Below are 14,692 nucleotides of genomic sequence, written 5' to 3'. Positions count from 1 at the left end.
CTTTTGTAAGCTGCAGTGTAGGTGCAGGGAACAGAACCTGGATCAGAAGCAAGAGCAGCAAGTCATCTCTCCAGCCCCTCCCTCCCCACTTTGATTCCCATATATGTGCACCCACAAACATGCTGGTTCTCTCTCTCCCCCCGTCTCCCTCTCTGTCCCTCTCCTTCTCCCTCTCCCTCTGACTCTCTCCCTCTCTCTCTTCCCTCCCCCCTCTATCTTTCTTTCTCGTGCAATAAATACAAATATCTTTTACAAAGACAGGATGCTGTATTTTTCTTTTTCTTTTCTTAGACAGGGTTTCTCAGTGTAGCCCTGACTGTCCTGGAACTCTCTCTGCAGACAAGGCTGGCCTCAAACTCACAGAGATCCACCTGCCTCCGCCTCCTGGGTGCTGGCAATCTCTTTTTCTTCTTATCACTTTTCATTGAGGAAATAACTCTCTACAAATTCATTGATGAGAATACTCAGTGATAGAATGGGCTATTCAATTTAATAAGGTTCCTGGTATGGAATTCCTTTTGGGGCCTTCTAATTATAAGGTTCTTCAATGTGTTTGGGGGTTTTCTTGTGGTATAGATTACTTTGCAGCTAACTGAGGAGAACCTTTTCAGTTTGTCTTCTCCTGCTTCACCACATTTGTTTTCTTCCATTGATTCTGTATTAGCATACTCTACACCTGTCTGTAGTGATATTCTAGTCAAGTCAGTTCTTCCCTTTGGAGATTCTGAAATCTCTCTGATGTTAGGGTATTCCTCTTGTCAGACTAATAGGCTGAGAAAGAGCGGGGTGCTGGATAGAGGGTTTTTTTTTCCTTCTTAGTGTATAATTTATTTTTATTTTATGTTCATTAGTATTTTGTTTGCATGTATGTCTGTGCCAGGGTGTCAGAAGCCATGGAACTGGAGTTACAGACAGGTGTGAGCTGTCATGTGGGTGCTGGGAATTGAACCTAGATCCTTTGGAAGAGCTGTTACCACTGAACATCTCACCAACTGCAGCAGGCTAGAGTATGGAGTTTAGGAAGGATCATAGCTTTAAGGTGGAAGTTTTAGACTCCTCAACATCCATCTTCTGCTAAATTACTCCTAGTCATTGGTATTATGGTATATCTGTCCACTGCTGGGGCAGACCAAGTTCCCAGTTCCATAAAACACTACAATAAAAACCTAATCAGTGCCTAGAAAACAAGTTTAAATGTTACTTTGTGTTAGGTGAGACTTTGTCAAACATGTGTGTTCATCTACCCATTTCTTTTACATCCATGTTATTGGTGATCTTAGGGTTAATTTGATCAAGTCAGAAGGTAGGATCCCAGCAAAAGGAATTAGGCAGGCAAATAAAGGAACCAGAGGTCAGTGCCAGATGGAGGGCAAGCTTTGATTTCACTTCAAGTTGCCCAAAGGGAAATGGTATGAGATCTATGTAAGCATATTTACAGAGATCCATTGCAGTTATGGAATGATCGATATGGTAAGGTGCAGATGACAAAGACAGCAGGAAAGTGAATCTTGAAGTTTCTTCATTTCTACCTTTAAATTAAATTCAACCTGGCGGTCTTTTTTTGTTTTGTTTTGGCAGTGCTGGGGGATAAACCTAAGGCTTTGTGCATACTAGGCAAGCACTCTCCCACTGAGAGGCATCCTAGCCCTTGACTGTACTTCTTAGGGCAGACAGTTCCCATACTGTTACAGTATAGATTGCTGCTAGAGAAGAGGTCTGTTTCATGAGTACATGTATGGGGCCTGACTCCTGGGGTTGAGTCTCAGTTCTTCTACTCACTGTTGTGTGCTATTAGGCAAGTTACTTAGTCTTCCTCTGCTTGTGTTTCCTTATCCGTAATTGGGATAAGAATAACTACTTGTGGTGGTTACTGTTAGTTCTCAATTTATAGAATCTAGAATTACCTGGGATATAGGTCTCCGGGTGCATCTGAGGGAGAATCTTGATTGCATTGAGGTTAGAAGACTCGACACTGTAGGACAGGTGGAGCCATTCCCTGGCTGGGATCCTGGGCTGTACAAGTGGAAAAGCAGCTTGTATCTTTGCTCCTCATTGTGGATGCAGCGTGATCAGCTGCTTCAAGCTCCTTACTGATGGAGCTGTGAGCCAGAGTAAGCCCTTTCTTTCTTAAGTCTCTTTAGTTCAGAGTATTTGAACACAGCTCAATAGATGCTGGCACATGAAATAGGGAGGACAGTTTGACGTTGACTTTCCACTGGAACAGTGTATAATGACGCTAAGTTCTTAACGGGGGGGTTAAGAAACAACAGAACTGAATATACTAGCAAGCATGGTTCTGCCAGAGATTTGAGAAAACACTTATCTTTTTGGGTATTTTTTGTTAAAAACAGAGGTCTCTCTGTAGCCCTAGTTGGCCTGAAATTCACTGTGTAAATCAGGCTGCCCTGGGAGCTACAGCATTCTCTCTGCTTCCTGAGCGTATACCACTGTGTCAGCTAACATACTGAGTTTTATAAATCCAAGAGTGTATTGTTCTTCCATTTTGCAAGCTATGACATTTATTTTTAACTTTTTTTTAAAATTGTCCTTTTACCCATGATTGTTTAGAAGTATAGTGCTTAATTTTCAAATGTGGGATTTTTCTGATTTCTATTTCAGTTTCATTATATCTAGAGATACTCAGTCCTTAAACAGTCTTTGGTTCTACATGCAGCCTTTTCTACACAGTGTATACTTGAAAAGAAAGTGCAGTGGGTGTATATAGTTCTCTGTGTATGATTTATTCATTTTTTATTACTACAGCAAAATGCCTGAAATAGGCTATGTATTAAAAAAGAGAGAGATTTGTTTGGGGGTAAAGGTTAAACAACATACTGCAACCAACCTAAAACTGCATCATATCACAGTGAGGACACAGGAGTTTGTTATGTGTCTCTTCTGGCCTCTCCTTTAAAGCTATCAAGATGTGTTTCACTTCATTGACCTATAACTCTGATCACCTCCCAAAAGCCCGCCCTCTAAACAACATACTCAACAGGGATTCTCTTCTATATTAACCTTACAATGCAGTTTCAGCAGGAGTGTGGTAGGATAGGGAAGGTGGGAAGGGGTGTCACACTTGACATGGACCTTCTTCAAACCGTAGTACTGTTTGCCATTTAGGTCTCCATGTGTTGTTGAATGCTGTTTAGATCTTATTTAACTGCTCTCTGCTTCATCCACTCTACCCCCCTTAAGGATTTACACATATAAGGCCTTGTGCTAGATAAACTCTCTAATATGGAGATTCACTTAGACATAATCATATGTTGTGTTATTTCCTTTTTATTTTGAGATAGTCTCACTGACTCATCCAGGCTGGCCTTAAATTTGTAGCCCTCCTTCTGTCTTGACCCCCTCAAATATCTCAGGGTAGAAACCTACCCTGAAACAGGCCTGGCTTAGCTGGGCTTTTTTTTACAGATTTTAATTTATCTTTATAGTCAGCTTGAAATTGCAACCCAACTAACAATTTCTGAATCCATATTCATATTACAAGTGTAAACAAGAGTTATAAACATAACTTACAGTTCTAATCATGACAGGCCACCACCGCTTTGCCAATCTTACTTTGGTATTTGTTTCTAGGCTAACTGCCTGGAATGGAATTAAGTAGGAAGCACTACATCTTAAAGCAAGGAAACATTTGCAAATAGTCCTGTGTAGTCAGTTAACTCAACAAATCCAAAGAATCACGGTGAACAGACATACACAGGTCTTTGGAGCTGACTTTAACAATAGAAAGTTTGGCCTCTTGTAAAAAGATAGCTCCATTTTGTCGTTTCATGAATGTGGTATTAACCTTTAGCAAGAAATAACTATCGTTTTAGTTAAACAAGAACAAAGAGAAACAAAGGAAAATAAATCATTTGTCCTCCATATATAGTAAATTATATGGAGGATAGATAGAATAAGCATGTAACAAAATAATAAAGCCATAGTTTGATTCATTCTTTACTAACTGAACTGAATCAATTACTACCCCCTTTCTCCCTCCATTCTGTATTCTTCCCTCTCCCTCTTATCCATCTGTCTCATTCTCTCCTCCTCTCCCCATCCTCATAAGTTCAGAACCAGCAGGCATTGCTATCATCACCAAGGACAGGGTCACAGGTCCTTGTTAGCATACATTCCCAAAAGTACTGCTTCTGATTCTGTGGAGAATAGTTCTAAACACCTTGTATTTACAGGCCTGCAAATTGTAGTCACCATAGCTGGGTTAACTGCTGGCACATTAGACTTTTCAGTGAAGCCATCCTTTTTAAGACAATCAGTTCTTGACTTTGATAATGATTCTCCAATTGGTGTGGGTAATATTGTTCTTGAATACTTGCCTTAACATTTTGATCTAAATCAACACAGTTGTGATACTGGGATGATTTCTCTTGCAAAGAGAATCTAAGAAGGAAATTGTGGTAGATTTGATGATTAAAATTTTTAAATAGTGTAAAAGCAAAAGCAAAAGGAACATTATTAGTAGAGAGAGAGCATAGCATTTGTTTTCAAGGCTTTTGTGCAGTTTAAAGTGTACAGTCAGCCCTGAGAGCGGATGTGTGTTGTTTGTATGGGAACTCTACCAGAATTCAATTTCAGTTGGAAGGGGTGAGTTAAAGGCCATTATGTGTGCCCCAGGCAGGATGCTTAGTACATGAAACATGAACTTCCTTAACTGTTCTCTTCATGTTATTAAAAGAATTCTTCTTTCAACTAGATATGAAGAGGCTGAAGTTCGGAAAAAGCTTGAAGAAAAGGACAGACGAGAGGAAGAGCTGCTACAACAACAGAAAAGGCAGGAGGCAGGAAGAGAGGACAGTGGTGCTGTGGCCAAACGCTCTTTGGAGAATGTATCGGATTCCAAAAACAAAACTCAAAGGGTACTCCAAGTTTATTGTGTAAATAATGGTTCTGTTTGCCAGGTGACCTGCCTGTAAGGAGTTGAGATGCCACTGTAAAATTTTTTGATGCAACAGTGATAACATTTCATGTGTTTGATAAGAAATGAATCAAATGTCCTGGGCGTTTTTGTAAGCATCCACAGCAACATTGTTCTGGCCATCATTATAGCAGTAACTGTAAATTGAACGTGGGTGGGAAGAGAGGAAGCATTTGATGGTGATCTTGTCCATTTGAGTCTTGCCTAACAACTCTTGGACTCAGTTTCCTTGTTTGCCAAATGAAGGTCTTAAAACAGGATCTCAGGTGTCTTTTGCCTCATAATGAAATCTACATTAAGAGAAGGACTTGGGCCAAGTGTGGACCAGGTATGGTGGTACACACCTTTAATCCCAGCACTCGGGAGCCAGAGGCAGGTGGATCTCTGAGTTTGAAGCCAGCCTGGTCTACAGAGTGAGTTCCAGGACAGTCAGGGCTACACAGAGAAAACATATCCTGAAAAACCAAAAATAAAATAAATTAAGAAGAGAGTAGGACTTGCGTACTACTTTGTTTCTGGAGTCTCGTTCACATTCATTCATTCATTCATTCCCTTTTCTGTTCATTTTCCCTTTGTCTTTCTGTTGCTCTCTGCATTTCATGTAGTGTTCCTAGCACATCAAGAAGATCTCCTTATCAGAAGCCACCAGTCTCTGCCAGCTGTCACTACACCTCTTTACTTTCTCAGAAATTATTCTTCGTAAAGTACAAATCTCTTCTGGGTTGTTGAAATACTTGGAAACTTTCTGCTTTGTTTCCTATGGTCTTGTGTGCATTTTGTAAATTTGGTAGCAGTCCTGTCACTTTTGCATGGGTTACTGTTGTCATTTGGAAGATGTTTCACTGGGCTGGGTACTCTGAAAAGGTGAAGAAATGTGCTTTTCCATTGTTGGAATTCACGATGTGTGGTGAAACCACTAACTTAGGAAGATGTTTGTCAGTAGGTCAAGTGGCTGCCAAAACCAAATAACAGGATTTGAAAGAATGGTATGAAGGGAACTTTTTCATTTTGTTGCCTTTTCAAAAGTGGTCAGTCACTTTTTTTTTGTTTTGTTTTTAGTTGAGACAGGGTCTCTTGTAGCCCAGGCTAGCCCAGACTCACTCTGTAGGCATGGCTGACCTTGAATCCCTGCTCCTTCTGCCTCCACCTCCCAGTTTCTAGGATTGTCAGCCTGTATAATCACTCCCAGTTAAGGGGAGGCTAGGGCAAGCAAATAAATGACCAGCTGAGTTACATCCTCAGCTACATCTCTGTTACTTTCACTTCAACATTTGACCTGCCTGATCTGTCTACTACATTTTTTCTTTTGCTTGAGTATTTGAAAGTGAGTCTCTAGCTGCTTTGCTACTTTACTGCTGAACGTTGCTATCCATCTCACATAACTACAATCCTATATTCCACCCTGAATTTAACAGTAACTCCTTAGAGTTACCTGGAGTTCAGTCTGTATCAGACTTTCCTTAACTTGGTTGTTTATCAAGTTGATTTCTTGAATCATGATGCAAAGCTGTGAATTGCCTTTTCCTTGTGTTTGTGTGTTTTCCCCCAGACAGGGTTTCTCTATAGTGCTTTGGAGCCAGTCCTGGAACTCACTCTGTAGACCAGGCTGGTCTCGAACTTACGGAGATTCGCCTGCTTCTGCCTCCCAAGTGCTGGGACTAAAGGCACAAGGCATCAACGCCCGGCCCTTGTTATATCTCTTAAGGCTCTAAAATAGTCTCCATTTGAGATTCTCTTCCTCTGAATTTTCATGCCATGCACTTGACAGAATAGAGAAAGTGAACCACATTTTGTGTTGCTTCTCCCGACTTGTAGGTTTTTCTTTATTTCCTGCATTGTCAGGGCAAGTGCAATTTTTGTTTCATGACAAGAATTTTCTGCAGCTGGTGTCTTGTGTTTCATAGTGTGTCGTGCTAGGAGGCGGATGATATTATATACATAACTTGTGCAAATGTACACATACGTACAAGTGTACTACTAACCTGATCTGTAGGTCCGGGTGGGTCCTGAGTTTTCCTGTCTGTAAAATGAGCTAACATCTTACAGGGTTATCTCATGTTACCTTGGTTAGAAAATGTAAACTATGTAAGTAGTATGTTGTATCATTTGATTGTCCTTTAATTTTATAGTGGAAGACGCCGACTAGAATAGCTAGAATTGCTGTTTCATTGTAAGAAGCACTTTCTTATTAAGTACTAATTTTAAATTATATGTGGCACTTAGGAAAATTTGAGAATGAATAGTGATTCTGATACGCTGCTGGTTATTTTAGCTGCTTCCTCAACGAATATAGCAAAGCCCTTATGTATCTGGATGCTTAAGGGTGGAGGGCATTTCTGTGTATTACACCCAGGGCTTCGTGTACAAGTGCTCCCCTGCTGAGCTCTGCCCCTTTTATGCATAGTTTTATAAAATGCCATTACTTAGCACACTGCATTTCTTAGTTTTCCTTTGAAGTGAAGTATTAAATTTGAGTGGGCTTTTTTTTCCAATGAAATTGAAACTCTTTTCCTCTGTGACCTAGATAAATGGTGAGCAGAATGAAAAAGGAGGAACTGCAGAGAAAGGTATGTATGTGAGAAAGGATGTCAGTGTCCTTTCAAATTTGATACAGTGAGTCTCAGCACTGTCTGATCTCTGTATAGATTTGTGTTTTCCTATACTCTACAAGTACATTGAAATGCTGTAAGTGCTGTATTGATCTACTCGGGATATTTTATTATTTTAGCCTGGCATGATGAAATGTGGTAATACACAGTGTATTTATCATCTTTTCTAGATGCAATGTTTAAATGTAGGCATAGTGTTTGAGAGGATAGACTCTCAGAAGCTGCTCAATATCTTGACTATGATACTTATCAACTCTACCTCAGTTTACCCATCTGTAAAGTGGGGTTGTATTATTTTCTTTTCCTGTTGCTAAGGTAAAATATTCTGACAAGCTGGGCAGTGGTGGCGCATGGCTTTAATCCCAGTGCAAGTGGATCTCTGTGAGTTCAAGACCAGCCTGGTCTACAGAGCTAGTTTCAGGACAGGCAGGGTTACACAAAGAAACCCTGTATCGGAAAAACAAAATAGTAGTAAATTAAACATGTAACACAAAGCACTTAGGTACCAAGCATATTATCATACAGCAATTCTAAAAATAAACTAAGTAGTGTAAAGTACTTTCCTAGAAGCTGTTGTTGATTGTCTTTTAAGATTAGTTTTCATCATTCATTCCTTTGTAGCTCATCATGCTTAGCTATTACCCTTCTGGGTGACTTCTGTTTCTGCTTGTTCAGTCTGTTCATTATCAAAGTGATCTTGATGACTTGAGAGGAAGAAAGGTTTTCACAGCCGTTTCTAAGATTACCTATGTTTCTCAGTTACAGAAACAGCTTTCGTATCTGAAGTTCCATGTGATGGTTTTTGATCTTTCACTTCAAGCTAACAAAAATAGCAACACAGAGAGTTTTGTTTGGTTTGTTTTTTCCAAGTTGTACATCGCATCCTAATTAAGTAAATAATTGAAAATTTAAATATTCAAATAGTCCTCATATCACCTCTCCAGACTTGAACAATAATAATTAGAAAAGATAAACTAGAACCTTCCTACCCTAGACTGGCCTTGAGTATTGTATGTAATCAGGGATGACCTTGAACTTGTACCCCACCATGCCCAGTTTGTGCAGTTGCTGGGGCCTGAACCTGGGCCTCAGGTGCTGGATGGTACCAGCTGAGCCACAATACAGCCCTTGTGATTTTATTAAGTGTGTAATCTGTGTGTGGACTGTTTTCTGTCTAATAAGACGAATTTAATTTTGTTTCTTTGAGATTAGTAGTAGAATGAATGCCAGATACAGTGGTGACCATGACATGAAGTTAATAATTAGGTGATGGAGGCACAGTGGAACCAAACCCGGACCTGAGCATAGCTAGGCAGACACTGTTCATCAAGCTGTGTCCAATCTGTGTATAAACAAGGCATGGAATTTGTCTCTTAGTAAATGTTAACATGAATTATACTTAGTGTTCATGTAAAGGATAAAACTGATGGAATGGGATGGCAAGTCTGATGCCAAGTAGACTTTGCTCTTCTGTGTTTGCCAATGTACCAGCAAATAGAACTGGGCATTTCTTGTTGTTTACTACTGTGTTTCTCAATTCCAAGGAGTAATCACAGCAAAGGAACTATATACAATGATGATGGATAAAAACATCAGTTTGATTATAATGGATGCTCGAAAAACACAGGATTATCAGCATTCCTGTATCTCAGATTCCCTCAGTGTTCCTGAAGAAGCTATCAGTCCAGGGTAGGTTACTGTATGTTTGGATAGAAATAGAGGAGGACTGGATCTCAGGGAATGTGGGGGTGGTTGGGAGGAGAAGAGGGAGAGGAAACTACAGTAGGGATGTAATATATGAGAGAACAATAAATTTTTAAAAATATGGTTGGATGGTGGTAGTGCACACCTTTAATCTCAGCACGTTGGAGGCAGAGGCAGGCAGACCTCTTGAGTTCAAGGACAGCCTGGTCTACAGAATGAGTTCCAGGATAACCCGGGCTACATAGAGAAACCCTGTCTTGAAAAACCGAAAAGAAACATAAATAAAAGAGAGAGTCAGGATCCTGTTGTGCTAACAGGCTGGCCTTGAATTTGTGGTCCTCACATTTGGCCTCCCTAGTGAATAAGTGACTGACTGTGTTCTTCCATTCAGCCTATGTTTTGATAGTCATCTCCATCACTGTATGTAAGTGCCGTGTGTTCATTCTCATTACTCTGTGTGTTCCCTTGGGTGCCTGCAATATAATTTACTTATGTTTTATTTTTAGACTTGGCCTGTATATGTTGGTTATGAATATATACAGGAACATAGGAATTTATTAAACAGTATAATTAAATTTATTGATTATTAAGTTACATTTTAAAGTAAATTATAAAACAAATTGAGAAGATACTATACGAGAAACTTAAATTTAGAAAACACTTCTTGAGTCTGTTATTTCCCAACACGTGTTCACTTGAAAACCTATCCTTAAAGGAGTGTGTAGACAAATAAATGCCCCTTTAGAACCTCACATTTCATTCTCTGTAGGTTGTGCATCTTGATCTGTCTCTATAAGGATAGCTAAGATATGGTATTTTATATTAGCTCTTCCTCTTCATTTCCCAACAGATAGAGTAACCAATGTTATTACTTAGGAACAGGTTTATTTTGTTTTTAGTCCAGAGCCATTTTGTTTTATTTGTGGGTAAAAGTTTTACCAGTCCTATTCAGCTTGCTAGTATCCTCAGTTAAATACTGAAATGCCTACTAAATGCTGAATGGTTTCTAAGCACTGGCACCAAAGGAATGTTATTATTTCTGACATTTCAACAAATATTTACTAAGAAGTAGGATGGGTTACTGTAGTTCTAAGAGAAGAGGCTAAACCTGTAAACAGATTAAAGTTACTGCCTTTGTAAAGCTTTAATTAAATAGGCAGATAAGATAGAAAAAACCCAATAATGTTCATTATGTTAATTAGTAAGGTGTGGTGGATGGGTAGATATGTTTGTTTTGTGTCAGTCTGTCTGTCTTGGAGTAGACCCTAAAATTAGTTCAAGGAAGACTCACAGGAAAGTTCTTAGCAAGTGTTGAGTGTGTTGGGGAAATGAGTGGCTTACCTTCTGAGGTCAGGAACAGGAAGCAAACAGAATGCAGCAAGAATAGAGGCCCTTAGGCAGGAGCACATCTGAATAAGTCAAGAATCAAAAGTCATGGCTGGTGTGAATGAGCAAAGGGGACAAGCAGTTAAAGAAGAGAAGGAAGTGGTAAGAGGATTGGGGTCTGTAACAGGCCATGTTAAGGGTGTGTGTAAGCTTCCATATGAGCAAAAGAGTAGCTGCACACTGCGTCTCCTGTGTAGTTGAGAACATATGGATGAAAGAATGTAAGTGTAGACCTGAGCTGTAACCTCGGACTGGCCGTAACACACACACACACACACACACACACACACACACACACACACATATATGGTAAGAACCTCATATATATATGAGAACCCTGACTTCTCAGCTGTAATGTGGGAGGAGTGATGTCTCCTAAGTGGACCTTTGTGAGGATTCAGTAAGATCCAAAGCATATAGAGCAGGATCTGGCACAACGGTAGGGCTGTGTGTGCTTGCTAATTAAATTAAAACATGCTGTTTAGTTATTATATGTATAGATAGAAGTGAGCTGAAATATGAGTAATGTTGCTGAGGTGATTCTCCAGTTTAGATTTGACAGAGGAAGTTGTCCGGATTTCCTGTTTTCAGTTTTGTGTCCCGTCCCCCCCCCCCCCAATCTTTTTTAAAAAGGGCCAGAATTAAGTCTGTTCCCCCTCCCTAATAATTACTAAAAGCACTAACATGTAATGAAGGGTGGAATAAAGTTTGTACTAGTGTAACACCAGGGTATGAGGATCATTTCTCCACTTTGCTCAATACAAATGCTCATTTATTTCAGAGTCACTGCCAGTTTGATTGAAGCAAACCTCTCAGATGATTCTAAAGACACATGGAAAAAGAGGGGAAGTGTGGACTATGTGGTACTGCTCGACTGGTTTAGTTCAGCGAAGGATTTACAGCTTGGGACCACTCTGCGGAGTCTAAAAGATGCACTTTTCAAGGTTGGCAGCTCCCTTGTTACTTGTCTGATTGTTGGGAAATGGTGGAGATTGCTTTTGACTGGCTCCACTAGACTTTTAAACCATCTGTATCCTCAGTAAGTTGTATTCAGTAACCATCTTAGAGGTGAACATTTAATATTGAAAGTCATAAGGTGTTTTTGAGCCAGGACTCAGCTACTTCAATTTTGGAAATTTATTAATGGAGATGAGATGTGTGCTTATCTTTGATGTTTATTTCAGCATTGGGGGTATCTGTATACACACACACACACACCAGAGTAATAATCACTATAAATGATACAACTATTAATGAGATTTATGGAAAAGAAAGAGCTGCAAATTAAGCATTTCATTGTTTTATAAAAATACATTTTGAAATGTGTGTACATATGTGGGAGAGTAGAAACTAACTCCAGAATGTTAAGGACTATCTCTGGGTGGTTAGATTTTAGGTAGTTTTTGTCTTGGATTTCTTTTATAACTTTCCTTCTAAGATCATGGATTGTTTCTTGGTTCTTAAAACTTGTATTGATTTATATCTAATACTTCATTTAATGTTGGGTTTTGAACTTAATTCTTCTTTGTTTTCATTTTGCTTGACAGCAAATAATTCTACATTTGATTTTGTTTTGGGTTGTGCATTTTGCTGTCAAGAGACTGCAACTATCTTAAAAATACTGTCTTTATTTTGTAGTGGGAAAGTAAGACCATACTGCGCCATGAGCCTTTGGTGTTGGAGGGAGGCTATGAAAACTGGCTTCTCTGCTATCCACAGTATACAACAAATGCTAAGGTCACTCCACCCCCTCGAAGCAAAACTGAAGAGGTGTCTATCTCATGTATGTATGTGGAATTTGTTTTTAATTGCTTCAGTTCAGAATAAAACATAAGTTCAGGGTAACCTTGCTTATATATGCCTTTTCAGGCAAAATAATACAGACTAGAGATTCGTGTTTTCTTTAAGACTGTAGTGTTTGCCATTCTCTCACATTTAGCTATCACAGAGAACATGCATAACATTAATATTGTGTATGGAGTTTGCTGTTCTTAAAAACATGCATTGTTCTTTTGTGGATTTTAGTGGATTTTACTTATCCTTCATTGGAAGAACCAGCTCCTCCCAAACTTCCTGCCCAGATGCCTCCTCCACCTGTAGAAGTAGATGCAAATGCAGAATTGGCAACTGGCCAAGATGAAAAACCGAGACCACTGAACCTGTCAGCTCTAGCTGGACCGAGTGCCCTTCCCAAAGCCCAAGCTTCACCCATAATTCAGCCAGTGCCTGCTACAAAGACTGTTCCACAGGTATTGTCTTTTTTTTTTTTTTTTTTTTTTTTTTTTTTTTTAAACTAACTTAAAAATCTTTGGTTTTGATACCATATCGACACAAAATACACAGAATAAGTTTTATATGTGACCTGTGACACCTTAGGAAACATCAGAAGGATCTGTACATCTTGTCCCCTTTTTGTTTTTACACAAAGTTTTTGTAATAATTCATCCTGGCTTTATTAGATCACTTACAAGAGTTCAATCCCAGCTGGTGGCCATTTGACACTGCTGTGATTTGACTGGCTCAGCTGTCCTGAAGAAGCTAGCAAACAATCAGTCCCTCTTACATATAGTCTGGAGTCCACACACCTCCGAGTTGAAGCCATCTCTGCATTCCGTCTCATGGCTGTGATGCTGTACTGTTGAGAGAGTACATGCTCAGGGCAGGAGCAGAGTTTTACAAACAGAACATTTCAGAGTAGAACCCATTACTCTGGAGTGTGAACCTGTCATTGTGGAGGATGGTTTGCCTGTATGAGATGTGAGATGTCAGTATTTTGGTCTTAAAACAACATTTTAGTTCCATTTCATTGGAGTTTGAAATGTTAACAATAGTTATTTAAGCTGAGTGGTAGTGGCCTTTAATCTCAGCACTTGGGAGGTGGAGGCAGGTGAATCTCTGAGTTCAAGGCCAGCCTGGTCTACAAAGTAAGTTCCAGGACAGCCTCCAAAGCCACAGAGAAACTGTGTCAACCCCTGCCCCCCCAAAACTTTAGCAAAGATGTTCAAATGAAAGTTTAGAGCTTTTTGTTAGATTTTCTTTGAAGTAATAGAACTTACCTATGTATTATTCAATATGGATTTGTAGCATTCCTTTTTCCTCGGGTAACATTTAATATTTGAAGTGGATGACGCTGATTCATTTAGAGCTGTTGAAAGTCGGTGTCTTCATCATGTTTTAAGGTTATCTAATATTTCAGATTAAATCTTAAGAAGCAAATTGAACAAACAAGTTTCCTTAAAACATAAATGTAAGGAATTATAAAGAGAATGTATATTATAGTAAATGTCTTCAAGTTAATCTATATAAACTGAATTCTAAACCTTTTATCCTAAGATGACTGAGAAATGTACGGTTTATTCAATGTATTCTGAGGTCCTTTGCACTTAAAAATCTGAGAAGTGATAGAGGAAATTTCTGTATGCAATGCAAGTTTAAGTGTGGGTAAGATGGATTATCTGTAATGACTAAGAGAGACCAGTGTGGAACCCAGTCAGCCATTGCTCTGCTAGCCACTGGAGAGCAGAGCAGGAAAACTGAATTTCTCTTCCATGGAGAAGCAGCAGCTTTCTAGGGTCTAAGAGCTTAGTGGGGTTTGCAGACACAGAGACAAGAGGAAAGCTAAATGACTGGGACCAGATGGCCATGGAACCTGAGTGGGTGAGGCTCTGTGTTGGAGAGGGCGCTGTGACAGTGCATGAGGCTAGAGAACTGAAGAAGGAATTGTAAGTTTAAGGTACTAAGATGTTTTAGCATGAGTTCTAATTGTTCTTAATAATAAAAAGAACCTGGAGTCAGATATTAGGGGTGAAAGCTGAAAGATCAGAGAAGCAGAGCAGTCACTAGAGATCTTACCTCTACGGAATCTTCAGACTGAAAGGAGACTGATTACTGTCTCCTCCCACCTTATATTCTTCTCTCCAACCAGTTTTTATCACTTTCTGTGTCTGTACAGACCTCTATGGTTAACTAATGGCTAGCTCCGTCCTCTGATCTTCAGGCAAGCTTTGTTATAGTACAAACAAGATAACACCACAGGTTATGCTTTTCAGGCTGGGGAAGG

The 14,692-nt window shown here is 39.5% G+C and overlaps 1 protein-coding gene across 1 annotated transcript in view; it reads left to right on the top strand.

Annotated features, from left to right (window-relative positions):
- The window catches only part of Usp8 (ubiquitin specific peptidase 8), a 46,839-nt gene that overhangs the window by 15,389 nt on the left and 16,758 nt on the right, over positions 1 to 14,692 (top strand). The window contains exons 5-10 of the mRNA XM_051183473.1: positions 4,712 to 4,874; positions 7,458 to 7,500; positions 9,087 to 9,231; positions 11,414 to 11,576; positions 12,271 to 12,415; positions 12,658 to 12,881. Of these exons, the coding sequence (XP_051039430.1) occupies positions 4,712 to 4,874; positions 7,458 to 7,500; positions 9,087 to 9,231; positions 11,414 to 11,576; positions 12,271 to 12,415; positions 12,658 to 12,881 (883 nt within the window). The remainder of the gene's footprint in view (positions 1 to 4,711; positions 4,875 to 7,457; positions 7,501 to 9,086; positions 9,232 to 11,413; positions 11,577 to 12,270; positions 12,416 to 12,657; positions 12,882 to 14,692) is intronic.

The sequence above is a fragment of the Phodopus roborovskii genome, unplaced genomic scaffold (assembly GCF_943737965.1).
Source record: "Phodopus roborovskii unplaced genomic scaffold, PHOROB, whole genome shotgun sequence".
NCBI lineage: Eukaryota > Metazoa > Chordata > Mammalia > Rodentia > Cricetidae > Phodopus > Phodopus roborovskii.
The sequence above is the reverse complement of the archived record's forward strand: the minus strand, read 5'-3'. Positions and strand labels throughout refer to the sequence as shown.